General features: G+C 44.9%; 1 protein-coding gene across 1 annotated transcript in view; it reads left to right on the top strand.

The window, feature by feature from the left end:
* The window catches only part of NUP205 (nucleoporin 205), an 84265-nt gene that overhangs the window by 11684 nt on the left and 44979 nt on the right, over positions 1-27602 (top strand). The window contains exons 4-17 of the mRNA XM_056123999.1: positions 1068-1212; positions 2035-2194; positions 2776-3004; positions 6166-6330; positions 9327-9502; positions 13123-13239; positions 13398-13535; positions 16910-17060; positions 17954-18159; positions 20965-21147; positions 21643-21693; positions 22206-22415; positions 25411-25510; positions 26203-26340. Coding sequence (XP_055979974.1) covers positions 1068-1212; positions 2035-2194; positions 2776-3004; positions 6166-6330; positions 9327-9502; positions 13123-13239; positions 13398-13535; positions 16910-17060; positions 17954-18159; positions 20965-21147; positions 21643-21693; positions 22206-22415; positions 25411-25510; positions 26203-26340 — 2169 coding nt within the window. The remainder of the gene's footprint in view (positions 1-1067; positions 1213-2034; positions 2195-2775; positions 3005-6165; positions 6331-9326; positions 9503-13122; positions 13240-13397; positions 13536-16909; positions 17061-17953; positions 18160-20964; positions 21148-21642; positions 21694-22205; positions 22416-25410; positions 25511-26202; positions 26341-27602) is intronic.

The following is a 27602-nucleotide window of genomic DNA, read 5'->3' as shown; positions in this document are numbered from 1 at the left end:
TAAATGTGTTATGCATATTATGCAGTGGAATTTTATGCAGCTGTAGTTGATGATGAGGTCTTGCAATGTGGATGAAATGGAGGGGATCATGCTAAGCGAAATAAATCAGAAGGAAGACAAACCCCAATTATCTCATTCGCTTGTGGTGTCTTGAGTAACCAAGCAAGGGAATAGATAGTATCTATCGAAGACAAACCCTTAGAATTTGATGACAAAATTGAGATTACCGAGCAGTGGGGGTGGGCTGAGGGTGGGTGGGAGCTGGGGCAAAGGAGGAGAGGCTAGAAGTAACCCAGGGTGGTGGTGGAGGGTCTTAGGCATTTCGTTGGGATGGTGAAGGTGTAGTAACTTAGTGCATCAAAGCCATAAACGCCAGGCCACGGAACTCAACAGGCTAAGAGCATGCTCAGTTGGCTTTGCATGCCGGAAGCCTGGGTTTGGTCCTTTGGGCACTTCTGGGAGCGAACCCTGAGCCTAGACGGGGGAGTAGATCCTGAACACTGCTGGGTATGGCCCCCCAATAAAAAGAGAGCTCCAACAAAACCTACAACCATAAAAATGAACACTATTATAATCGTGTTGTCTAAACTACACATTTTGTTATTTAAGTTTTAGAGACGACTTTGGGGGGAAAAAAACGTTATAAATATTAGGGAGCGTTCCAAAATTTCTATTGAGAGCAAAGAGCCGAAGTGTGACACCAAAGCTTTTCTCCCGGCATAAGAAATCCTGGAGGCAGGATTTCTCTAGGATTTGCACTGGTAAATCCGAGTTGCATTTGTCAGTGGTGCTCCAGCCTCACCCTATATGCGGTCCTCGAATCTGCTGTGGATGGAGGAAAACAGTGGGTGGGCGTTTGAAGTAGAGGACCTGGAGACCCCCCCCACCCCCCCAACATTGGCGATGCTGGGATTTCTGTGAAGAGAGTATTGGGCGTGGTGATTTCTTCTGCTGTCAGATGAGATCAGGGTGCATTTAAGGGGGACAGTAGTAGTGTGATTTTTTTTTTTTCGTTTCATAAGTAAACGCGTGTACTTGCTACCTTCGTTTTCAACCTTGTCTCGTAGGCGAGCACCAGCAGCCGCATTTTCCCGGCCTCACCAGAGGGTTGGTGGCTGTTCTCTTGTACTGGGATGGGAAGCGCTGCATCGCGAACTCCCTGAAGGCGCTGGTCCAGTCCAGACGAGGGAAGACTTGGACCCTCGAGCTCAGGTCTGCTTGCTCCTCCTGAAGCATTTCGGGGGGTGGTTAGAAATGACTCTGGGATTTCTCATCCTTTCTTTTTCCTTGTGGTGGTGGGGAGGATGGGTGCTTTGACTGCAGACTTGGTAGGGCTGGAGGCTGCCCCTGGCTCAGCGTGGCTGCAGGAGCTCGGAGAGCTTTCCGGTGCCAGTATCTGCATCAGCTTTGTGCCTGCAGTTAGAACTTTAGACCAACAAGACTTTCTTCCTCGGATAGATAGATGAATTAGATGTAGAAGTTGAATTCTTTCTTACTCTGTCAACAATAGGCATTCACACGATTTTTTTTTTTCCCACAAAGCAATTATTCAGTGGGCCTGGAGTGGTAGCACAGCGGGTAGGGCTTTTGCCTTGCATGCGGCCAACCTGGGTCCAATTCCCAGCATCCCATATGGTCCCCTGAGCACTGCCAGGAGTAATTCCTGAGTGCAAAGCCAGGAGTTAACACTATGCATGGCTGGCTGGGTGTGAACCAAAAGAGCAAAAAAAAAAAAAAAAATCAGTGATTTTTAGTTTCTTGAAGCCCAGTGATTCTAGAAAAGATAAAATACCTAGGTTTCAGTTTATCCTAGCTTTTTTCCAGTAAGGCGTATTGTCAAAAGACATTTCCCGGGGCTTAGGTGGTAATTCAGAAGATTGGAGTGCATCCTTGGCTTTGTTGGGCTTGTCCCCTAAGCACTGGTCAGTGAATCCCCTGCCACCCCCACCCGACTGAAGAGCTTTTTGCTTATGATGAAGAGGATAAGCATCCAGGTATTCTATAGCTTTGTCTCTTCATTTCTTTTCGTTACAGTCCAGAGCTGGTGACCATGACAACACACTTCACCGACGAACTGATGGAGCAAGGGTTGACTTATAAAGTTCTTAGTCTGGTGTCACAGATTGATGTGAACAATGAGTTTGAGAAACTGCAGCGGGAGAGAGGCCTGGGCAGTGAGAAGCATCGCAAAGAGGCAAGGGTTCAGGGGTGAACCGTGGGCTGTGTGGGTCAGAGTCTGCGTGTTCCTGTACTACAGGCAGAGAGAGGCTGATGGTGTACGCTGCAGTGTCTAAGCCCACGAAACGGACTGGCAGTTCTTTTAGCTTCTTTCTAATGATTTATGTACCATTCTGGTGTTGGGGTGGGGGGAGGGAGCCATGCGGAAGGGCCAAATCCGCTGTTCTCAGGGCTGACTCCTGGCTCTGTGCTCAGGGATCACTCCTGGCAGGGCTCAGTGTTCCATATGGAATGCCAGAGTTCGGACCCCGGGTTGACCATGTGCAGGATAAGTGCCCTACCTGTTGTGCTGTTTCTCCAGCCTCTTTTGTGCCTTTCTGGAATAAACTCTTCAGCAGAGCAGTCATCTCCTAATGGAGCGTAGACCTTAAAGCATTAACAAACAGCTTATTTAGAATTCCAGAGTGAGAGTGTAGGGTCAGCTCCGGATTCAGATAGATTTATTGAACCCCCTCTTATAGGTGATAGTTTACGCTTTGCGGTAAGGCTCGGCCTCACTGTAATTTCCTTCTGGTAACTGTACGTTTTTATTTCTAGGTGTCTGACCTCATCAAGGAGTGCAGGCAGTCCCTGGCCGAGAGCCTCTTTGCCTGGGCTTGCCAGTCACCGCTGGGCAAAGACGACACGCTCCTCCTGATTGGCCACCTGGAGAGGGTGACTGTTGAAGCCAACGGCTCTTTGGATGCTGTGAACCTGGCTCTTCTCATGGCGCTGCTCTACTGCTTCGATATCAGTTTCCTGGAACAGAGCACCGAGGAACGAGACGGTACGCAGATTTACAGCTGTTTCTACATTTCTTGTTGAAAGACCAGATTTTGAGTTGTGAAGCTGGGGACGGGAGCAGTAGTGCAGCGGGGAGGGCCTTGACCTTGTACACGGCTGACCAGGTTCGATCCTTGGCACCCCGTATGTTCTCCCAAGCCTCCTAGGAGTGATCCCTGAGTGCCCAGCCACATGTTGGGTGTGATGCCCCCTTTTACCCCCCCAGAAGAGAATGTTTTAAAAGGGGCTATGCTCTTTTAACATATATATGTACATATATACATATATACATATATATGTATATATGTACATATATATGTTAATAATTATGTGTACATATGTATATATGTACACATAATTATTAAATTAATTAAATTAAAGGCCCTCCCGTTGTTCATCGATTTGTTCGAGCGGGCCCAGTAACATCTCCATTGGAGACTTTGTTGTTACTGTGTCTGGCATATTGAATACGTCACGGGGAGCTTGCCAGGCTTTGCCGTGCGGGCGAGATACTCTCGGTATCTTGCCGGGCTCTCCGAGAGGGGTGGAGGAATCGAACTCGGGTCGGCCGTGTTGGCTGCGTGCAAGGCAAACGCCCTACCGCTGTGCTATCGCTCCATAGTTCTGTGGATATGTATTCATACTTTTTGGGGTGGAGGTAGTTTGTACTATACTCAACTGCTCAGGGCTCACTCCTGGTAGTCGTGGGGGCCCACGTGTAGTTTTGGGGAGCAAACCTGGGTCAACCATGTGCAGAGCAAGCGCCTTAGCCCCTGTCATGTCTCTGGCTCCTAGTGGAAAGTTGTTTTTGTTTCTGAAAGTTATTACTTTTTATTTTTTAAAAATTTTACTCTAGGCGCTGTTTGGTTTACAGAACCGTGAACGATAGGGGTTCATGCTAATACACCCCAGCACCTCTTCCTCTTCCAGTGTGTCTGGGCCCCATCCCCATCCCCCCAATTCCTCCCTGTGCCCAAAGGGAGGATTTTTTTTTTAAAAGTCGATTAGTTATATTAAACCTTGTATTGTATCTTGCAATACATAGTTACAAAGTTGTTCATGATTGGGTTCTCTGTCATACATGTTCCAACACTGGTCCCTTCCCCACTGTACATTTCCCACCACCAGTGTCCTGGGTTTCCCTTCTTCCACCTGCACTGCCAGTCTGCCTATTGCAGGTACTTTTCTTCTCTCTCTCTCTCTCTCTCTCTCTCTCTCTCTCACTTTCTCTCTCACATTATGGTTTGTAATACAGGTACTGACAGGTTTTCCTGTCTATCCCTTTACCTACTTTCAGCGCTCAGTTCTTGTCCAGAGTGATCATGTAAAGTGGAAGTTCTTAAGGTGGGCCTTTTTCAAAGTAAATGGAATGCCTAACACACTTTAGAATCTAAGATCCAAGATTTTTAGCCTTCGGTTGTAAATGTAGGTTGCTTACGTTGACTCATTTTAATTAGAGTTGCTTGTAAGTCATTACCTATATTTTAATATTAAAATATTTTGTGCGGGAGAGATGGTACAGTGAGTAAGGTGCTTGCATTGTGTGTGTCTGACCCAGGTTCAATCCCCGGCATTCCATATAGTTCCCCGAGCACCACGAGGAATGATTCCTGAGTGCAGAGCCAGGAATAACCCCTCAACATGGTCGGATGTAGCCTAAAAACAAAACAAAACAAAAAAGTTATGTGCATATTTTACACTTTTATCCTATATTAGTAAAGGAAGTAGTGGATCATACATATATGTACCATCGTAGGAAGAAACTTAAAAATGTAGGAAATTTTTTGTTTGTTTTTGGGACACACCCAGTAACACTCAGGGGAGAGGTAGTATAGTGAGTTAGGTGCTTTGCTTTGCTCCTGGCTCTGCACTCAGGAATCACTCCTCATGGTGTTTGGAGGATCAGATGGGAGGCTGGGGGGGCTGGAGTGATAGCACAGTGGGTAGGGTGTTTGCCTCGCACACAGCTGACCTAGGTTCGATTCCCAGCATCCCATATGGTCCCCCGAGCACCGCCAGGAGTAATTCCTGAGTGCATGAGCCAGGAATAACCCCTGTGCATCGCCGGGTGTGACCCAAAAAGAAAAAAAAAAAAGATGGGAGGCTGGGGATCAAACTTGGGTCAGCTGAGTGCGAGGCAAGTACCTTACCCACTGTATTATCTCTATAGCCCCCAAAATACAGGAAATTAAATTGTGCTTCAAGATTGGAAGTCAGTAAACTAATATTCACAAATTAACATCCAAAAATGTATAAGAAAAAGAATGAAGTTCTTAGATGGAGAGTGATATTTCCTGTTCTTTCGCATTTATTCACGTACCTAAGTGTAGATTAAATTATCGGTGTAATTTAACTATACATTGAAATTTATTTACTGATCCTTTCATTCATCTTGTAATCAGAATTGACACTTATTTGCAGTTTTCATCCTTTTGGTCAGGTTTTGTTAGATATCTTAAATTTCGGATTAATTTTTTTACATTCAGTCATTTTTGATAGTGGAAAGCATGGATTCTTTTTTTTTAATCTTATTTATAGTATACTTATAAAAAAACGTGACTCGGGGCTGGAGGGATATTTCAGTGGGTAGGCATATGCACTACCTGCTGGCACTCCAGCTGGTGCCCTACTCATTCTGGCTAGCCAGAATGACCCCTGAGTGCAGGGCCAGGAGTAAGTCCTGAGCACCGCTGGGTGAACGACCCCCCTATCCCCAGTAAAAATAAAAACCATTGACTAATGAAATTAAAACTTAGAATTACTGTCCATTACCCATTATGTTTTTTTTAGTTTATATTAAAGCAAGGTTGAGTACTTTTGGTTTATTAACATATTAACAGTAATGTTATTCATAATTCTTTCATAGGAATACTTTCTGGTTTTTAAATTTATTTTTATTTTTTGTCTCTGTTTTTTTAAAAAAAATTGTTAAGTTTTTGACAGTACTCAGAGCTTACTCCTGGCTTTGCTCTCAGGAATCACTGCTGGCAGGCGTGGGGTTCCATATGGGGTGTCGGGGACCAAACCCTGGTTGGCTGGGTACAAGGCAAACACCCTCGCTGATGTATACTGTTGTCCTGACCCCACGTTCTCTGATCTTTAAACATCATTCCTTTGTATCAAGTGAGATCATCTTTGCTGCTGTGTTCGGTTTCTGTGTTTCAGATATGATTCATCAGTTTCCCCTGTTGACCGAGCGACAGTACATTGCAACGATTCACTCTCGTCTCCAAGACTCCCAGCCATGGAAGCTCCCTGGGCTTCAAGCCACTGTTCGACTCGCCTGGGCACTGGCTCTGAGGGGGATATCGCAGCTACCCGATGTGACAGGTGAATTGATTGTAGGTAGTGTTTTCATGAGAAACAGCATGTCAGCATTTTGTTTTGGAACTTGCACCCTTGCAGGTAGAGCAAGAGCATTGGATGATATCCAGGGCTGTAGTAAATGAAACTGCTAGGTGAAGTAGGGGCCCCTCCACCAGCACCCGCCCAAGGAATTTGGGTTAAAATGTTCCACTTTATGGAGTGAGTCCCATTGCTCTGGTAGTTTAAAATAAAGGACTGGAGAGATCCCTTCCAGGGTTGAGCCTATGCTTGGCGTGTGGGTGGTCCAGATTCCGTCCCCAGCACACTTGGTCCCCCTAGCACCACCAGGAGTGACCGCCGAGCAGAGAGAGCTGGGCCTCTGAGTATGACTCGGTTGACTCCCCCCAAAGAAAATAAAAGCTAAAAGATAAAAACTAGAATAACTTTTAAAATACGGCTTATTAAAAAGGAGATATTTGGACCCATCAAGAATGAATGTGAATGGTGGGGCTGGGAGCGTTGTGCCACATCTGGAAGTGCTGAAGGCTTTCTTCTGGCTCTCTGTGGTCTGGGATGACTCTGGGTAGGTAGGGGAAACATATGGAAAGTTGATGGTCCAACCCAGGTGGGCAGTATGCAAGGCAAGTACCCCTAAGCCCCCAAGAATATTTTAATGCCCAAGTCACAAAGGAAAATTCCAAAACGGTCTTCAGAAGTACCCAATGTAATGTATGAACAAGTAACTATTATATACTATCATTTATCCTTTCAAAAAAAAAAAGAATGAATGTGAAGGGAGCTGGAGTGATAGCACAGCGGTTAGAGCGTTTGCCTTGCACACGGCTGACCCAGGTTCAACTCCCAGTATCCTGTATGGTCCCCCGAGCACCGCCAGGAGTAACCCCTGTGCATTGCCGGGTGTGACCCAAAAGAAGCCTGGCTCTTAACCCACCGTGGTGTGTCCTGTTCTGCTGTCCAGATCCATGTACTTAGTGTCCCAATGGTGGTTTACTGTAGCAAAGTGAGTCCCTGTCAGTGTTCTCATGGTAAATCTAGGACGATTTTATGGAAAAAATCTCATATATATGGGCTAACTAGATGTTTATATTCATGTACAGGTTCTGTTCTGCACTATATGTGCACTGTATTCTTTCACAGGTCTTAGTTTAGTACTGTTCCAATATGAAATTGCCTTCTAAAGTTGTAAGGGGTTGTGTGATAGTTAATCAAATTTGTATACTGTAATTTACTGTGTTATTACTGTGGCCTTGTGAGCAAGATTAGAGTATGCTCTTGTTTGCTCCAGAGTAGTATAGAAGAATAGACTAGAAATTCAGATGTAGTTTCAAGTCCCATATCTTTGACTACTGAATCTTGATGGCGTTATATGCTTATATCCTATAACAAGCTTTGGTAACTAATTTTACATTATAACATATTTCAGTGGATATTCTAATTTATTTTGATTTTGGGATCACAGGATTGAACTCAGGTAGGCTGCATGCATGCAAGGTAGGCTGCATTTAAGCGAGTTAACCCTATACTGTCTCTTTGGCCCCACTGAACATTTTTTGCTATAAAAGATTTTTCTGTTACTGAACTCCCACTCATTTGCTGGGAATATGTTTCAAGGTCCCCTCTGAATACCTAAAAAAATATAGTATATACTGAATCCTGTATATGTTAGATATGTTTCCCTGTGTGTGTTTATCTATGCTAAAAGTTAGTTTCTGTATTAGACACATTAAGAGGTGGACGATAATAACTAATCATAACATTAGGTATAACAATAGATTATATGGAAAGTTATATAAAATATTCATAGTATTTTCACCAAAGTTGATTTTAGGTATCTGAAACTGAGGAAAGATGCACAGTAAGGTGTGCGGGGGAGAACTATAATTGGTATCTTAGCAGGGGTCCAGAAATCAGGGCAGGGTTTCTGTTTTGGTTTTTACATTTTGGGGTCACCTGGTGGTGCTCATGTGGGTTGGGAGATCAGGTGATCCAGGACTGACCCTAGGTCACCTGCCTGCAAATGTGCTCTAGCCCTTTGAACTACCATCCCAGCCGAGGCAAATTTTGACAGTGAATTCAATTTTGAATAATGAGTTTCTACTCTCTAGGCGTCTGAAACATTTATCCAGTGTATTACATTATTTCATAAAAAATGTTTTTTAAGAGTCAGAGTAATAGTACAGTATATAGGGCGCTTGTCTTGCACGTGGCCAACCTGAGTTCAATTCCCAGCACCTCTTAGGGTTTCCTGAGCCCATCAGGAGTGATCCCTGAACACGGAGCCAGGGCCAAGCTCTGAGAGTTGTTGGGTGTGGCTCTAAATCCACCCCCTCCCAAAAAATGTGTTTTAAAAGTTTGTTGAGGGGCTGGAGCCATAGCACAGTGGGTAGGGTGTTTGCCTTGCACGCAGCCGACCCGGGTTCGATTCCCAGCATCCCATATGGTTCCCTGAGCACGACCAGGAGTAATTCCTGAGTGCATGAGCCAGGAGTAACTCCTGTGCATTGCCGGGTATGACCCAAAAAAGTGAAAATAAATAAATAAAAGTTTGTTGAATTTGTCTTCAAAATTCATGCAATATTAATTTTGGTGTTTTGAATTCAAGCGAATGTTTGAATTAATATTATTAATCATTTAATTTGCATAAGATTAATCATAGTAAGGAATCAAGGAAATCTTACTCTCAGGGAACTTGTATGGTAGATTTGCAGGCTCTGTTTCAAAATGCAAAAGAGAAAGGAAGAAATTAAGAACCAACTTGACTGTTTTCGTCTGATTGATAGTAGCGCTTGTGGCCGTGTCAAGAGCCTGTCTCTCTAATGGACTTTTGCACTAGCTCTTCAGGCTTTGAGCGCTAAGTTCAGTTACCCACTCTTGCCATGTACGTGGCAGAGACCAGCTGGTGGAGAACAGCGCTGATAGGGGAAGATCCGCAGAGTACTTGGAGACACTACAATGAGCACCTTTCTGATCATGTGTCGTTTTCCCAAATTTCTTTGCAGCTCTGGCTGAATTCACGGAAGCAGATGAGGCGATGGCCGAGCTCGCTATCACTGACAATGTCTTCCTGTTCCTCACTGAATCTGTCGTGGCCTCAGAAAACTTCTACCAGGAGGAGTTTTATATCCGTAGAATTCATAACCTCATCACAGACTTCCTTGCACTTATGCCAATGAAGGTGAGTGTGACATTGTGTAGTCAAAATAGGTGATTTTTTTTTTCCGCTTTTTGGGTCACACCTGGCGATGTACAGGGGTTACTCCTGGCTCTGCACTCAGGACTTGGGGGACCATATGGGATGCTGGGAATCAGACCCGGGTCGGCCGCGTGCAAGGCAAACGCCCTACCCGCTGTGCTATCGCTCCAGCCCTAGGTGAATGTTTTATATGGTAATTAGAAGTTGATCAATTAAGTTAATGTTTTGGAACTAATAAAACCTTTTTATTACAGATTAAGATTTGATGGTAGTTGTGTTACAACTTGTAAGTTTGTGAATAACGAAAACGAAATCATGTGGATGATTCACTCTCTCGCCACTTGAGCTGTTTCCCCAGCACCTTCATTGACTTTTCTATATTTTTGCTGTTATAAATTTCTTACTCTTTTGGGTTTGGAGGCCACACTTGCAGTGCTCCAGCAACCTCCTGGCAGAGCCTGGGGGGACAAAGCAGGCCAGCTGCATGCAAGGCGAGCACCTCATCCAACGCACTATCTCTTTAGTCCACGTTACGAATTTCTCTTTCCATTATCTTCTTCCCTTAACTTCAGTGTGCTCACATAATTTGATTTTTTTTTCTTTTTTGGGTCATACCCGGCGACGCACAGGAGTTACTCCTGGTTCATGCACTCAGGAATTACTCCTGGCGGTGCTCGGGGGACCATATGGGATCCTGGGAATCGAACCTAGGTCGGCTGCGTGCAAGGCAAACGCCCTACCCGCTGTGCTATTGCTCCAGCCCCTAATTTGATTTTTTAAGGTGGAAGCATTATTGACTTGAAACTTGCTTTGCTTTTTTGGGGAGCAGGCCTGGTGTGCTTCAGGGTTGCTCCCAGCTATGCACAGGGGACCAGGTGGGACCAGGGGTCCAACCCAGCGCTCCCATGTCCAGAGCATGCTAACTCTTTACCCTTTTTGAGGGGCCACACGCAGTGCTGCTCAGGGTTTATTTACTTCTGGCTCTCTGCTCAGGAATTACTCCTGGTGGTGCTCAGGGAACCATATGGGGCGCTGGAGACTGAATCTTGCATCTGCTGCGTTCAAGGCAACCAAACGCTCTCCCCACTGTACTGCTCTGTCCTCTCTCTTTGAACTGTCTCCCTAATCCCCTCTTTCCTTCCCTCCCTCCATTTCTTTCTCTTTTTAAACATTTCATGTTATAAATTTATCTCTGCTGGTATGGCTGTGTCACTCAAATTTCAATATGTAGTGTTTTATTGTAAAATTCAGTGTGACTTTATCATTTCAGTTAAAGGTGTATGGCTTAATTTCCTAATGTTAGAAGGACTTGCAGATATCTTTCTGTAACTGATTCCTAGTTTATTGGAGTTTGTAGAAAGAGTATTGCTCTTAGGACTTCCGTTATGTTAAGTTAGGAAAGGTTTCATGACCAAAAATATGAGCACGTCTTGCTGATTGGTCCATGTGCTCAGGAAACGAGGCTATGTCCTGCTGCTCTTGTGTATTCTGTAACTATTCAAATTGTGAGGTTGGTTGCTTGCACCTGAGTCTGTCATGTTCTTAATGATTTTTCTCTGGATTTGCTGTATTGTATTTTGGGGGAAGACTGCTGATATTTCCAATCATTGTGGATTTGTCTGTTTTTTTCTTTGTTTTGTTTTGTTTCTTTTATTTATTTATTTTTTTCCCCTCGTTGTGTCACACCTGGCGATGCTCACGAATTACTCCTCGCTCTGCCCTCAGGAATTATTCCTCGCGATGCTTCAGGGGATCATATAGGATGCCAGGGATCAAACCCAGGTTGGCCGTATGCAATGCAAATGCCCTCCCTGCTGTACTACCCCTCTGGCGCCCTCGTCTGTTTTCTTTACTTCCTTCTCTGCTCTTTGTCATCATTGCAGTGAGCTGGTTCTGTACCTAGATTGTCTGTTGTACTCACACATTTTGTTTGTAAAGCTGTGGAGTTTGGAGCTGGAGAGAAGAAAGATGCTTGCCTGCCCACAGCAGGCCTGGGTTTGATCCTGGCCCCTCTTATGATCTCTAAGCACTGCCAGGCATTGCACATGCCTGAGCACAGAGCCAGGAGTAAGTCCTGAGTACCACCCAGTGTGGCCTGGACAGAACCCACCCCCAAATCGCTGTGTGTGTGGGGGGGGGTGGGCGGGAGGGAGTGGGGGTTGCACATCAAGTGTGATATTTGTATTCTTGGTCATAGTGCTCCCTGAGGTTTGCCCTTTGAGTTGTGGTACTCACCAGGGTAGCTGCTCACACATGCACTCACTCAGACCTGCACTTCCTGGCCGTGGTGCTCTGACATCTTCTTAGGTGTCCCATTCTGCTCCCCACAGGCAGTGATTCACCCTACGTTGTGTGCACGCATGCTGGGCCATGTTGTAGCTGAAAATGCTCTCATCGCTGGGCTCTCCAGATTGTGCAAGTGCGGTGGTTCACTGGGCATCTGAGCCTGTGACTGTCCCCTGTTTGCTCCAGGCCAGTGTTCTTCAACCACATTACACCTGCGGACTGGCCTTGTGCAGTCCAGGGACTGGTGACCCCTCTCCATCCTGGGTCGCTGGTCGCAGACAGCTGCTCCCAGGCACTGCACTGTTCCTCTGGGCTTCTGATTTCTTGGTGAAAGGAAAAGGAATTTTTCCTCAGCTGGCATTTAGTTGACACAGTGCATTGAGGCAGCGATTCTTGGCCAGAGTTGCAGTGTCCTTCAGAGAGTGCTTGGGAAATGAGTGAGGCCAGTTTAGCTTGTTGCTTAGTTAACTACAGCATTGTTAGTGGTGCTTAGTCGACATCTCCTGCAGTGTTTGGAATTAGCCAACCCAGTGAAGACATACATGTTTCGCCCCAAATGTCAGTAATTGAGAAACATGGAGGTTAAAAATCAACTTCTCTGTAGTGAAAAATGCTTTCATATTTTAAGATACAGATTCAGTGCAATAAAATCCTAGCATATCATATATTCATGTCATCGCAGTGAAATAGTTTGGACAGATTTTTCTTTAATTGCTTCTAGACAGTTGCCTGATACCGTGTTTTGTTGTTGCTGCTGTTGCTGTTTTGATTTTTTTATTTTCGAGCAGAGACTATAAAACCCAGTTCCTGGAAGCGCGCGGCCGCACAACATCTTATTATCTCATTCCTACTTTTGACAAACTGGCAGGCTACCAAATGTAACCTGCCCACATGGCAGAGTCTGGCAAACTCCTCGTGGTGTACCCAATATGCCAAATACCAGTAACAATGATGGGTCTCATTCTCCTAACCCTAACAGAGCCTTGAATATGGCACTTTTTAAAAAATCTCAGGGCTTGGACGAAGGAGACTTTACTAGGGCCTGCTTGAGGCAATCAACGAACAACAGGATGGTCGTGATCGTGATCGTGATTTTCGAGCACACCCAGCGCTGCTCAGGGATTACTCCTGGCTCTGCTCGTGAATCACTCCTGGCAGAGCTTGGGGGAAATATGTGGATTACCAGGGATTGAAATCCTGGTCAGCCTCATGCAAGGCAAGCGTCCTACCTTCTGTACCATCGTTCTGGCCCCGAGAATTCTTTGTTGTTTTTAACTCATGTAATATATTACATATTAATGCAATTATCTTGATAGGTGAAACAGTTGCGGAATCGGGCCGATGAAGATGCTCGAATGATTCACATGAGCGTGCAGATGGGAAATGAACCCCCCATTTCACTCCGAAGGGACCTGGAACACTTAATGCTCTTGGTAAGCTTCAGGATTGAATTGCTTTCTCGCTCCTCCCATTATTTATCCCCTAACTTGGGGGATTTTTCGGTCAAAAATCTGTGTGGTTGAAACTTAATCATTGAAGTCGTTCAAGTTAGTTTTGAATTCGAGATCGTTCCCTCTTCTCCTGCCCGCAGATTGGTGAGCTGTATAGAAAGAACCCTTTCAACCTGGAGCTTGCTCTGGAATATTGGTGCCCCTCCGAGCCGCTTCAGACGTCCACTATCCTGGGCTCCTACCTGGGGGTGGCTCACCAGCGCCCCCCTCAACGCCAGGTGAGCTCTTCATTCCTCTGCTTGCTTTTCCTTTTGCTTCTCTTTGTTTTTCTTTTTTTAAGTCATACCCGGCAATGCTGTGGTGTTACTCCTAGCTCTGCACTCAAGGAATTACTCCTGTCGGTGCTCGGGAGACCATATAGAACCTGGGTCGGCCGCATGCAAGGCAAGTGCCCTCCCTGCTGTGCTATTGCTCCAGCCCCTCCTCTGCTTCCTTATTCCAGCACAGTAACTCTGAGTTCCTTCTTGCCCGTCACATAAATGACCACTCTATAAACTTTAGTTAAAGGAGCGTGCAAATCTCTTAAATTTAAGGTCTCATTCATTTGGAACTAAGGTTATTGACACATTGAGTTGTTGGAGACAGAAGAGTGTCTTGTCCCTTTATGTGTTAATTATTTATCAGCATTGACTAGTTCTGCACGGACACAGCAGTAACCTGTGTACGTCATTCTGAAATCGTTGGAGAAAACGGAGGTAAAAGTGCGAAAGAAAACGGCTGAGGTGTTAGAACTGATGACAACATGCCCCTCGGTCAGTTGATAGTATAACACAAAGTCCATTTGTTTTATGTAAAGTATAATTCGCGAGAGCAGGTAAGATGGACTGCTGTGTATATCTTCATCTTTTTGGGATTTCCTCTTTTTTTTTCCCCTGGTTTTGGATCACACACAGCAGTCTCTGCTCAGGGATCGCTCCTGTCTGGTAGGAGAACCAGATGTGGTGCTGTGAATTGAACTGGCCGCGTACAAGGCAAATGCCCTGCCCTCGGCCATGTGGGTCTGACTCCAGGATTTCCTCTTTTATAATCTTTCATGCCTTTTACATTTTATTTTTTTCCAAAGTAACAATTATAATCTTGACTGCCTTTTTTTAAATTGCATTTCTTATATTTACTTAATTCCTCATTTGAGAAACATTTGGGGAAGAATTTGCTCAAACATTTTAAAGATTAAAAATAATTTCTATGATGAAAAAGAGGAGAGTAATTATAATAAACATCCTATGTCTTAATTGAACAACTGCTAATATATTGCTATATTTGCTTCATCTTCTGTTATTTTAACTGCTTTCATTTCTTCCTTTTTTTTTTTTGTTTGTTTTTGGGCCACACCTGGCATTGCTCAGAAATCACTTCTGGTGGGCTCTGGGGACCATATGGGATGCCAGAGATCAAACCCAGCTCAGTGTGCTAGGCAAGCGGACCCATCTGTTGCACTATAGTTTTTGTTTCTTTGGCGTATTATGAAATAAGATTGTATGCCATATAATATTTTGTTTTTCATTGAATAAGTTTATATTTCTTTTTAAAATAAGGATGGGGGGCGGGGGTGGTTGTGGAGAGACAGTAGGTATGCTGCTTGCCTTGCATATGCCAACCCGGTTTTGATCCCTGGCATCCCATATGGTCCCCTGAGCACTGCCAGGTATGATTTCTGAGTGTAGAGCCTTGAGTAACCCCTGACCATCACTGGGTGTGATCCAGGGTAAAAAAGGGATGTGGGGACTAGAGCGATAGTAGAGTGGGTAGGGCACTTCTCTTGCACGTGGCCAACTAGGGTTATATCTCCAGCGTCCCCATATGGTCCTCCAAGCCCCATCAGTAGTGATCACTGAACACAGAACCAAGGGTCAGCCCGGAGCACTGCTGGGTGTACACCTCTCCCCAAATAAAAAAAAAAAAACTAAAAACAAAAAATAAGGATCTGTACCTATACAATCACAAACCACGTTTATATCTAACAGACTTAACAGTAATTTCTAGAAATGTGTAGTGTTCTTTTGATCTACATACCAATTCAGTACAGCAGTTAGGACCTTTGCCTTGCACGCAGCCGACCCAGGTTCGATTCCTCCGCCCCTCTCGTAGAGCCCGGCAAGCTACTGAGAGTATCTAGCCCTCAAGGCAAAGCCTGGCAAGCTACCCGTGACATATTTGATATGCCAAACACAGTAACAACAAGTGTCATAATGGAGATGTTACTGGGCCCGCTCAAGCAAATCGATGAACAATGGGAGGACAGTGACAGTGACAGCATAATATTTCAAATTATCAGTAATAGATTAAGACTGATGCAGGAAAAACAAATACTAAGAAGTAAATTCAAAATAGGCATGTAGTAATGTAGTATTGGTGTGAACACAAAACAATCTATTTAGGTTGCCATAAAAAAATTCACTTCTAGGGGCTGGAGCGATAGCACAGCGGGTAGGGCGTTTGCCTTGCACGCGGTTGACCCGGGTTCAATTCCCAGCATCCCATATGGTCCCCCGAGCAATGCCAGGAGTAATTCCTGAGTGCATGAGCCAGGAGTAAGCCCTGTGCATTTCCAGGTGTGACCCAAAAAGCAAAAAAAAAAAAATAATAATAATAATCACTTCTAGGACTTGGAGAGATGACATGGTGGGGCGCTTGCCTTGCCTGCTGCTGACTCTAATTCCATCCCCTGCTCCCCATCGTGGTCTCCCGATTACCACCGGGAATGATCCCGGAGCATAGAATGATCCCGGGAGTCAGGAATAAGCCCTGAGTACTGCTAGGTGTGACTCCAAAACAAAAATTCACCTCTCGGGTTGGGAGGAGGGTAAGGCACTTGGCCTTGCACTAGCTCTTCTGGGTTGGATTCCCAGCGCCACATTTGCTTTCCCTGAGCTCTGCCAGGAGTGACCCCTGAGCACAGCCTGGGAAGGCCCACATACTGAAATAATTAATTTCTGGAGACTTGTTACCTGAATGAGCAGGTGGAATTGATCAAAGAACTGTGATTGCATAATCAGATTGTCCAAGATGGGGCCTCTTAATCCCACAGGACAGAGTATTTCTTCGTGACAAGCCCCGGCGGGCTTTCCGTAGGCACGGGAGTGTCTTGTCGCCAAGATACTTTTTACGTTTTCTATGAGTTATACCAAAATATCTATTTAGTCTTTCATTTGCATCATTTCTTAAAGTAATTGGGACCCCCTCCCCCCAAATTTCCAAGTTCTCATGCTAAATTTTAGATTCAGAAACTTTGGGGTCTATGTATATCTTTGAATTTGCTAGTTTATTTTAGCTGAAAATATTCTCCAACTGCTTTACACATTTAGGTATATGAGTAGTCTTTGTTTTCCATGACATTAAAACGTTGTAGAAAAATTTAGTTTTATGTCCACATAGATATTACATAATTGCTTTAAATTGCTAAGGACAAGTTTGAAAGCAAGGTTTTTCTATACATAGAATACCAGGTTATTTTTGTCTTTCTCAGGAGGGTGGTGGTGGGGAAGGTGGTTTGTTTTTGAATCATGTCACTTTAATTCATATATTAGCTAGTTCATTTTACCATCAAGATAAGATGTGCTCTCTGTAAACTATTGGCTTTTCTCTATTTCAGGTTGTTTTGTCAAAGTTTGTTAGGCAAATGGGTGACCTGCTGCCTCCAACGATTTATATTCCTTATTTGAAAATGCTCCAGGGATTGGCCAACGGGCCCCAGTGTGCCCACTACTGTTTTAGCCTGCTCAAAGTCAACGGTAGTAGTCATGGTAAGAAAATGCTGTGTGTTGTCTGTTGTGACTTTTTTTTTTCTTTTCTTTTTTTTTGTTGGGTCATACCTAGCTATGCACAGGGATTACTCCTGGCTCTGCACTCAGGAATGACTCCTGGTGGTGCTCGGGGGTCCATATGGGATGCTGGGAATCGAACCTGGGTTGGCTGCGTGTAAGGCAAATGCCCTACCTGCTGTGCTATTGCTCCAGCCCCTGTTGTGACATTCTTAAATTCATTATCTCCCTGCCTTTGAGAGCTTATGGGTTATTTTTTGTTGGGGAGGGGGCAGGAGAGGGGAGACCCAGCGATGCACAGAGGTTCCTCCTGGTTCTGCGCTAGGAATTACTCCTGGTGGTGCTCTGGGGGACCGTATGGGATGTTGGGGTTTGAACCTGGTTTGAACTGTGGCGCTGTGCTCTGGGCTGGGATTTGGTCCAGAGGCTATTTTGGCTTGTCTTGGATTAATTGGTTTCCCCTCACAGTCTCTGAATATAACTATAGTATAATGGTATAGTTAAATGGACAAATCTAGACTGGTGCTCTCTCTTTGGGAATATAAACTCAACATTTAAGAATTACTTAGTGGGAAAAGCACCCTATAGCGTTAGATGACAACACCAGGAACCTTCCTGGACGTGAGGTAACTGATGTCCAAAGTCCTTGACCTTCACATTCATGTGGGCACTACCCACTACCCAGTCCTTGCCCTGAGCAAAATTCATCCTGAGTTCTCGCCCACAGAAGGATTCTCACCAGTCTTCATCACTGTATCTTGACAACATATAGCACACTACTCACCTAGGACAGAGGCAGAGCTTATGGTCTCTTATTTCCAAGCAGATGCCTACCGTGTTCTGGTAGGAAAAGTCTGTCCTCTCTTTCTTTACAGTTGAAAATATCCAGGGAGCAGGCGGCAGCCCTGTTTCCTGGGAGCATTTCTTCCACTCCTTGATGCTGTACCACGAACACCTCCGGAAGGACCTTCCGAGCGCAGACAGTGTCCAGTACCGGCACCTCCCTTCGCGCGGCATCACCCAGAAGGAGCAGGACGGGTTGATTGCTTTCCTGCAGCTCACGTCTACCATCATTACGTGGGTATGTAATGCATCCCCTCGCGTGTCAGAGGATTCCACTTGTGCGCCAGTATGGTGGCGTTTTTTGATTTGTTCTGGGCGGCACGTCCGGTTTTTGCTCAGGGAATTACCCCTGATGGCATTCAGGAACAACATATATATATGTGATGTAGGAAACTGAAGCCAGGTCTGCCTTATGCAAGGCAAATGCTTTACCTTTTGCACTATTTCTCTGGCCCCCCCAGTGGCATTTAAAATTTTTTTGTTGTTATTGTTATTTTTGGGTCACACCAGAAGTACTCAAGAGTTATTCCTAGCTCTGTACTCAGGGATCACTTCTGGCTGGACTCAGGGGACCTTCTGGGCTGGCTAGGATCGAACCCAGGGTTGATTAGGTGCAAGGCCAGCACCCTACCTGCTGTGCTATTACTCTGGCCCCATACTGGCATTTTGAGCACCTCCAAAGTTTCTTGTAATGCTTAAAGCCTGTGTGTAATAAATTTAGCATCCATATAATATTTACTTTTTTTTTTTTTTTTTGCTTTTTGGGTCACACCCAGCAATGCACAGGGGTTACTCCTGCCTCTGCGCTCAGGAATTACCCCTGGCGGTGCTCAGGGGATCATATGGGATGCTGGGAACCGAACCCGGGTCGGCCGCGTGTAAGGCAAACACCCTACCCGCTGTGCTATTGCACTAGCCCCTAATATTTACTTCTTAAGATGATTCCTCACCTTACGTTGGTTGTCGTCATAGTCGCTTCACACTGCCATAGGGTCATAGAGAATAATAGCCTAATCTTGAAAGAAGACAAGCAGAAATCAGAGTCCAGTTTTGGATATATGTTCTTCTAGGTTTCCTCTGTGTGTGTGTGTGTGTGTGTGTGTGTGTGTGTGTAGAGTACTTGGTCAGGGACTGGGGCACAGCAGGTAGGGCATTTGCCTTGCACGTGGCTGACTTGGGTTCAATTCCCAGCATCCCATATGGTCCCGTGAGCACCGCCAGGAATAATTCCTGAGTGCAGAGCCAGGAGTAACCTCTGTGCATCGCTGGGTGTGACCAAAAAGGAAAAAAAAAAAAAAAAGAAAAAGAATAGCTGGCCGGGTGTTTGTCTTGCATGCAGCCGATCCAATTTTTGTCTCCAGCACCCCTGCCAGTAGTGATCCTGGAGTGCAGAGCTGGGAATACGCCCTGAATGTTGCTGGGTATTGCCCCTCTGCATGCCCTCCCAATTCCCAAATAGAAAGGTACTTATTGAATTATTCTTTTTCCCCCCTTACCTTACACCAAACCACCTTACTGGCTACCACTACTACTAAACGAATCCTTGTTAAAATATTTTTAGTACATAATGTCCCTGCTCAGGAATTAGAAATAATCCTTCTGTAACTTTTGATTTTTTTTCTTTTTTTCTTTTTTTTTTTTGTTTTTGGACCACACTCAGCGATGCTCAGGAATCACTTCTGGTGGGCTTGGGGTACTATTTGGGATGCTGGGGATTAAACCCAGGTCAGCTGCAGGCACAGCAAGCACCCAACCTGCTGTCCTATCTCTTAGTAATTTCTGTTCGCCAAGTGCAAGATCATGTTGCTGGGTATGACTTTCTCTTTGAAGGGTACATGTAGGGTCTTCAACTTTTTCGTGTTTTGAATGATGTATATAGCATGATTAAACAGCAAAACATCACTGTCACTGTCACTGTCCTCCCGTTGTTCATCGATTTGCTCGAGCGGTCCCAGTGCCGTCTCCATTGTGACACTTGCTGTTACTGTGTTTGGCAGATCGAATACATCACGGGGAGCTTGCCAGGCTTTGCCGTGTGGGCGAGATACCCTCAGTAGCTAGCTGGGCTCTCCGAGAGGGGCGGAGGAATCGAACCCAGCTCTGCCGGGCTGGCTGCGTGCAAGGCAAATGCCCTACTGCTGTGCTATCGCTCCAGCCCCAAACAGCAAAACATAAAGTTAATAATTACTTCTCAAGAAATGAAAATGGAGTGGTACTTGATATCATTACGCATTGCGGGAGCTGGAGTGGCAGGTACAATCAGCAGTGCTTAGGGCTTACTCCTGACTCTACTCAAGGATCACTCCTGGTAGGGCTGCGGAACTATATGTGGTGCTGGGGATAAAACCCAAGTTGGCTGTGTGCCAGGCAAGAGCCCTCCCTGCTGTACTATCACTCGGGCCCCTATATGTCCAGTTTTGCCTCAGTATATATAAAGTGCTTACTCATTTGCATCAATTTCTGTGAAGTGTATTGTTCCAGAAAGGAATTTTTTTTTAAAATTTCTATTTACTTTTTGCTTTTTGGGTCACACCTGGTGATGCTCAGGGGTTACTCCTGGCTCTGCACTCTGGAATTACTCCTGGCAGTGCTCAGGGGACCATATGGAATGCTGGGAATCAAACCTGGGTTGGTTGGGTGCAAGGCAGACGCCCTACCCACTGTGCTATCGCTCCAGCCCTCCAGAAAGGACTAAATATTCCCTTTCATATTGCTGTTGTTTTTCAGATATCCTCCAAAGGCTATTTCTCCTCCATTCTTTCCATGACAGATCATGCCCACCGATAGCGGTAGTCCCAAGCCACAGGATTCTTTTTGTAGTCCTGTGAATACTCAGTGTAGGTATTAGCAGTGTGGACAGTTGCTAATCACTTTTCCTAGCTCTTTTTTGTGGTTGGTCTTGGGGCCCTGCGCGGTGAGGTTGGGGCCCGTGGGGTGCCAGCGATGTGGCTTGCTGCTCCTGTGTCCGAGCACATGCTCCGTCTGTTCTTCCCAGTGGTGAAAGGTGCTCAGTGTGTTTTGCTTCCTTGTGTCCGTTTCTCAGAGTGAAAATGCTCGCCTGGCCCTGTGCGAGCACCCTCAGTGGACGCCTGTGGTGGTCATCCTGGGACTGCTGCAGTGTAGTATCCCCCCCGTTCTCAAAGCCGAACTCCTGAAGACACTTGCTGCTTTTGGACGCTCTCCTGAAATTGCTGCTTCGCTGTGGCAGTCACTGGAATACACACAGGTACCATTACTCTGCTCCTGTTTCTGCCACCATAGAAGCTTGGTGACATTGTAGAAGCAAAGGTGTCTGATTGGAGACATGTTCTCCTTTGCGTGAAATTCACAAGTCATCAGTTGGGACTTGGGGACTTGGGGGTGTGAGTGGGAAGGGGCTGGTTGTAAACAGATGCATGTCTTGAGCTATAATGAATGTTTGTCCCATAAATCCTCAGAAAATTTATTCCTAGAATATGTCAGGAGGAAATTTCTGGGATAAAAAAAGCATCTTATCTGCACTTAAATATCACTCATTTCCTAAAGTCCAGGCAATTGGGCGTCTTACCTGATCTTGACACAATCGCCAGTGAAAGTCCATTGGGGACATTTTAATCATTTCTAGTCCAGAATGTAAGATGTATTGATGTCTGGGGTGAGGTATATGACCATTTTACTACAAAGCCAGTGTTGTTTATTGATGATTGGGAGTGCCCCTAATGTCTATTTCTTTCTGTTCAAGATACTGCAGACCGTAAGAGCTCCAAGCCAGAGACAAGCAATTGGTATTGAGGTAAAGTTTTCCTTTTGGTTTAAATACTCCGTTTACACATTTACACAATGGTAGGTTAAGAAAAAAATTATTCTTCCCCTCTTAAATTCCAGAACCTCTTAAAATTGTATGACACCTAACCACAGTGAAAGTTCAGTTTGAACTCAATTTAATTAGCCTCCTTGATCAACCTAATTGGTGAGAATTGGTTCAGTTTCTTTTCTTTCCTGTGCTCCCTTTCTTTTCTTTTTTCTTTTTAAAGAAACACATTAATTTGAAGTTGGAAACAGTATGTGGGGACTTGAAATTTTTCCATCTGGTTGAGATTTTTGTGTCTTAATTCTGTGTAGACACTACACTTATGTTGCGTCTCTTCCTTTAAATAAAAAATGGTCCTATTGCTTATGTATGTTTTAATGTGATATTATAGTAGTGTTAATGAGTCAGTCTCTGCAGCATCCAGGGATGTTCCTGGATGATAGTTTGATATTACCAAATTTCACTTCTTTTTTTAAAATTTTTCTTTTGGAAAGGTCGAACTAAATGAAATCGAATCCCGCTATGAAGAATATCCAATGACCCGGGCCTTTTGCCAGCTTATTAGTACCCTGGTGGAGAGTTCGTTTCCTGCTAATTTGGGCGCTGGACTGCGACCCCCGGGCTTTGACCCTTACTTGCAGTTCCTCAGAGATTCTGTGTTCCTCCGATTCCGCACCAGAGCCTACCGGAGAGCTGCTGAAAAGGTTATGTGCAGGGGGAAATTTTTTTCTCCTTATTTATTGATTGCTGGTTTTTCTTTCATTAAAGGCAGAAGATGCTCTAGTTTCATTTTAGTTTTTGAAAGTTAGTAAAACGAATAAGTCTTCTTCACGGAAATGTCCCTGATCCGATTAGTTTATGTGCAAGAAAAAAATAATTTGGACCTTAAAAGCACTGACTTCAATATTGGTAACTTAATTACCTTGACTTGACAGACTCTTGATTTAAAATTGAACCAAAAATGTATCTTGTTAGTTGAAAACACACAGTTTACTGAGAAGACTTAGGTCAGGGTTTGACTTTTCTAAATTTGCACTCCGGTGTCATGGCTTAGGAACTCTTCTGGGTTGTGTAGTCTTGACTTAGGCCGAAGTTTTCTGAGGGTCCATTTCGGATATTTGCCATGGACAGAGGCTGAGTGAGTACTGACATTTATGCCCATGTTTGCTCTGACTGTCACACACGCATGGCCGAGCCTAGCATCTGACCTAATTCCGATGTTACTGTGAGACAGGTATTATTAACATTCCCATTTTACAGATGGACTGATTCCAGATCCAGGCTCATAAGCACTAGGCTATCTAAGAGACTCTTCCAGGTTCTGGTGTAATTTACTGTGGTGAACTATATTATTGCTTCACATAATACCCTTGAGTTACTATATAGAGACAGTTCTGCTCTATTTTTATAGTTTGCTGCTTTTTTAACTGAGTTTTATCGTACGTTTTAGAAACAGTTTGTGCTAATTTGGGATTATTAGGAAAACTAGAAAAATGCAAGAAGAAATAATTCTCTTAAATCTGTGCTCAGAAAAGTATCGTTTTCCTGTGTATATTTATAAATTAAAATCATTAGTTTGCATTAGTTGTATCCTTTTAGGTTACTAAACTTCCAATCATTAGGATTTTTTAAAGATTCATTGGGAATCTTTAAAAGTTAGTGTTTTGAATTGAGGTAGCAGAGTGTGAGAGGTATGTGTATTTCAATTCTGAAATCTATGATTGGGTCTTGTTTTTAATTTTACTTTTTTTTTTAATTTTACTTTAATCATTACTTTTTTTTTTCCCCCCCTTGGGTCACACCTGGTGATGCACAGGGTTACTCCTGGCTCATGCACCCAGGACTTAATCCTGGCAGTGCTCGGGGGACCATATGGGATGCTGGGAATCGAACCCAGGTTGGCTGCAAGCAAGGCGAATGCCCTACCCACTGTGCTATGGCTCCAGCCCCAATCATTACTGTTTAGTGAAGCAGTATTTACTTGTATCTAGTGGTGATGATTCATTCATTGTCCAGTCATTGGACAGTGTTTGTTTCTGATTGTCCCAAATAACCAAAAGTTTTATTTTTCTCAATTACTTTATGATTTGGGCTCCGGGGAGGAACGAGTCCACGTATTTCATTTCAGCCCTAGAATTGACTCCTGAACATGTATCTCCTTACTGACTGAACACTTTACCAGCTGTGCTTTATTAATAAAAGACATTCCAGCTGAATGATGGATGTGATGTCATCCCTTCAACTGAGTGTTCTCTTTTTCGGGACATGCATTTTGAACATCTTATTATTTGCCTCTTCATAAGAAGGTCATTGTGACCGAGAGCTGTGGGCGTCAGACAGCCCGTGATTTTCAGCGTCCTGATGTTTGCCTGTGCAGCTGTGTCTGCGCTGCTCCTGGCTACCTGCCATTGATTCCACCCGACATGCTGACCCTACAGAATTCCCCTTGGTGTGGTTTACTTCATTTCCAAGTCTTATCCCGCGTTTACTAGTTTTCTAGAGCACTAGTTTCTCACAAAGATAGTGCTTTGTATTGAGATAACAGAGTATGAGAGGTGTGTGTATTTGACTTCTGAAATCTGTGATTGGATCTTGTTTGTTTTTTGTCTGTATTTCGGTTTTGGGCTACAGCCAGCAGTGCTCCTGGCCCTGCACTCAGAAATTACTCCTGGCGGTACTTGGGGGACCGTATGGGACACCAGGGACTGAACCTGGGTGCCTGTGCAAGGCAAAGACCCTACTGACTATGCTGTTGTTCTGGCCCATCTGATTGTATCTTTTTTTGTTTGTTTATGGGCCACATCCTGCAGTGCTTAGGTACTCCTGGCTCTGTGCTCAGGGAACGATATGAAATGCCAGGGATTGAACCTGGGTAGGATCGTGCAAGGTAGACATCCTTGCAGACATCACTGCTCCAGCCTCTCTGGTTGTATGTTGATGCGCCTTTTCTGTTTAAATAACTGATCACAGAGAGACGTGAATACACTTGTTTCTGCACCACCCCCCTCCTCCCGCTGTGCTCAGGGATCACTCCTGGTGAAAGCTCAGGGCCATCAGCCACATGCACGACAAGTGCCTTACCTGCTGTGCTAGGGACTGCTGCAAGCACGGCACTTGCTTTCTCCATTGCTACTCCAGGTTTGCACTGCAGTCATCTGTCAAAAGACTCCCTGGCAGTATGTGGAATCTCTTTCCCTCTCCCCCCCGCCCAACCCCCAATCTGGGAGCGGCTCCTAAACAGTCAGGAACAAATCAGATCACCGGGGCTAGAGTGGTGGCACAGCGGGTAGGATGTTTGCCTTGCATGCGGCCGACTCAGGTTCGATCCCCAGCATCCCATATGGTCCCCTGAGCACCACCAGGAGTAATTCTTGAGTTCAGAGCCAGGAGGAACCGCTGTGCATTGCCAGCTGTGACCCAAAGAGCAAAAACAACCAGATCGTCTCTGGGTATTACCCAAGAGATCTTTATTTGGAGGGAAAAATAAAAGGTTAATGCTTTCACTGTGCTTTACCTCGATCAGTCAGCCACACCATTATCCTTGAACAAAATCAAGCCATGTGCACTGGGTTTCAGTGTTGCTTAGCATCACAGACAAAGGAGTTCTTTTCTTGAGAAAAGTGAGAGGAATGACGCCTAGTTGAGGGTGTCCCCTTGGGCCTGCTTTCCTGTTCCTGAAATACTTGTGTCTTTTTATAGTGGGAAGTGGCTGAGGTGGTCTTGGAGGTGTTTTATAAATTACTCAGAGATTACGAGCCTCAACTTGAAGATTTTATAGACCAGTTTGTAGAATTACAAGGTAATTTTATCCTGTCCCTTTTATATAAGGTGTTATTTACATTAAAAGCTACTTATAACCTTTATTCATTTATAAATTTTATGCATGTAATTTTTTTAAAAAATTACTTTTTATAAATTAGGACTTAATCTTTTGTCAGATTGTTTTAGTCTTCTTTCCTGCACTGTCCTTCCGTTGTTCATTGATTTGCTCGAGCAGGCCCAGTAACATCTCCATTGTGAGACTTGTTACTGTGTTTGGCATATAGAATGCGTCACGGGTAGCTTGCCAGGCTTTGCTGTGTGGGCGAGATACTTTCAGTAGCTTGCTGGGCTCTCCGAGAGGGGCAGAGAAATTGAACCCGGATCTCCTGGGTCGGCTGCGTGCAAGGCAAATGCCCTATCCGCTGTGCTGTCGCTCCAGCCCTAATTGACCTGTGTAAGAAGAAATAAAATTTTACAGAATGAAACTGCAAGATCACTACTTTAAAGATTTTTTAACTTGCTAAAATGTAATCGGTGACGAACCACCCTGTGCTGAAGATCTGTCCTTTTGGGAAATTAAAACTGATTTTAATTTTGACAGTTTGTGACGTTGTCTGCATTGAAACCTACCTCACTTGTTTTGGTGCCATATAATTGACAGATCCCTTACGCTGTGTGTAAACGCAGGGTGAGATCCTAATGCTAATCTCACATTGCTTGGATTCTTAGGAGAAGAAATCATCGCCTACAAGCCCCCAGGGTTCAGCCTGATGTACCACCTGCTGAACGAGTCCCCCATGCTGGAGCTGTCCCTGAGCCTGCTGGAGGAAGGGGTCAAGCAGCTGGACACCTACGCGCCTTTCCCTGGTACGTGCCGGGATGTCTTCTCGCCCCGCCAACAGTTGTGACATTCTCCGGAAACTGGAGGTTTGATCTCTGAAGCTCTTTCTCACACCACGGTTCTGTTTCTGCTGTGGTGTTTTCAGTGAGGCATAAACTGATGAAAATATAGTCACAGTGAAACCTGCCCCAAGTGCCAGGGCTTTCACTGTGGCCGTCAGCTTACAGGGCCTCGGTAGGTGATGAGCTGTATCACTTTAGCAGCTCTAACGCGATTGATTTTAAGGTACTCTTTGATTTGTTTTGTTTTGTTTTTTCATAGTATTTATAAAAGCAGTTATGATAGTATCTGGCACATAGTGTTCAGTAAGTTTCCTTGAATATGATGAATATTTCTTTATATTACCGTTCACGGAATACTTAATGATGCTTTTAAAAGTACTCCACCCATTCAGTTTGTTTAAAGCTCTACGTAGTGGATCTCTACTGAGATCCATTTAATATGTAGGGAAATTGATGCACAAAATGGTTTTACGGAGCCAGGAGTGAGTCCAGCAGTGCGTGTTCGTGCAGTGAGTGTGCCTGACCCGGCTTTGATCCCCATCGTCGCATGGTCCCCGGAGGCCCAGAGCATCGCTGGGTGGCCCTGAGATCCTCGGTGCCCCATGCTCAGGCCTTAGCATCGAACTGCCAGCCCTGTTGGCTAAGTATTGCCTGGAGTGGCTCCAGGCCCCCTGAGCACTGATTGGGAGCCCATGTACCTTCTAGTAATGGATTTACTGTCTGTGATTGGAACTCAGGCAGCTCAGCTCTCGGTTCTCATTTTCACTGTGATTCAGTTGAGATTTAGGTGATCCTGATCAGTATTTTCCACTTTTTCATTTTCCCCTGCCCCTGCCCCCCTTTTGTTGTTGTTTCTGTGGTGACCAGGGGGCTCACACTTGGTCGTGGTGCTCAAGTGCCCTTGAGGAGTGCTCACGCATGCTTACGTGTGATAGGCTGGAGGCGCCACCCTGTCTGTGGCTCTAGACGTCCCAAACCGCAGAGCCAACCATCCCACTCGGGGGTCTCGCTCTGCTCCTGGGCGTCATGCTCACAGCTGCTGCACCCATGCAGAGATGTCCGCAGAGTGTTCAGAAGGCTTTGTTGTTCTCCTTCAGTTTCTCAGCTGCAGCAATCTTGCCATTTTGAGCTGAATTAGTTCTCCCTTTTGGAGGCCATCCTGGGAGTTTTAAGCCTCGAGCCCCTAGATGTCTTTTGTACATTCCCGTTTGTGACAACCAGCAGTG

Source organism: Sorex fumeus, unplaced genomic scaffold (assembly GCF_029834395.1).
Source record: "Sorex fumeus unplaced genomic scaffold, SorFum_2.1 ptg000048l, whole genome shotgun sequence".
NCBI classification, from domain to species: domain Eukaryota; kingdom Metazoa; phylum Chordata; class Mammalia; order Eulipotyphla; family Soricidae; genus Sorex; species Sorex fumeus.
The sequence above is the reverse complement of the archived record's forward strand: the minus strand, read 5'-3'. Positions and strand labels throughout refer to the sequence as shown.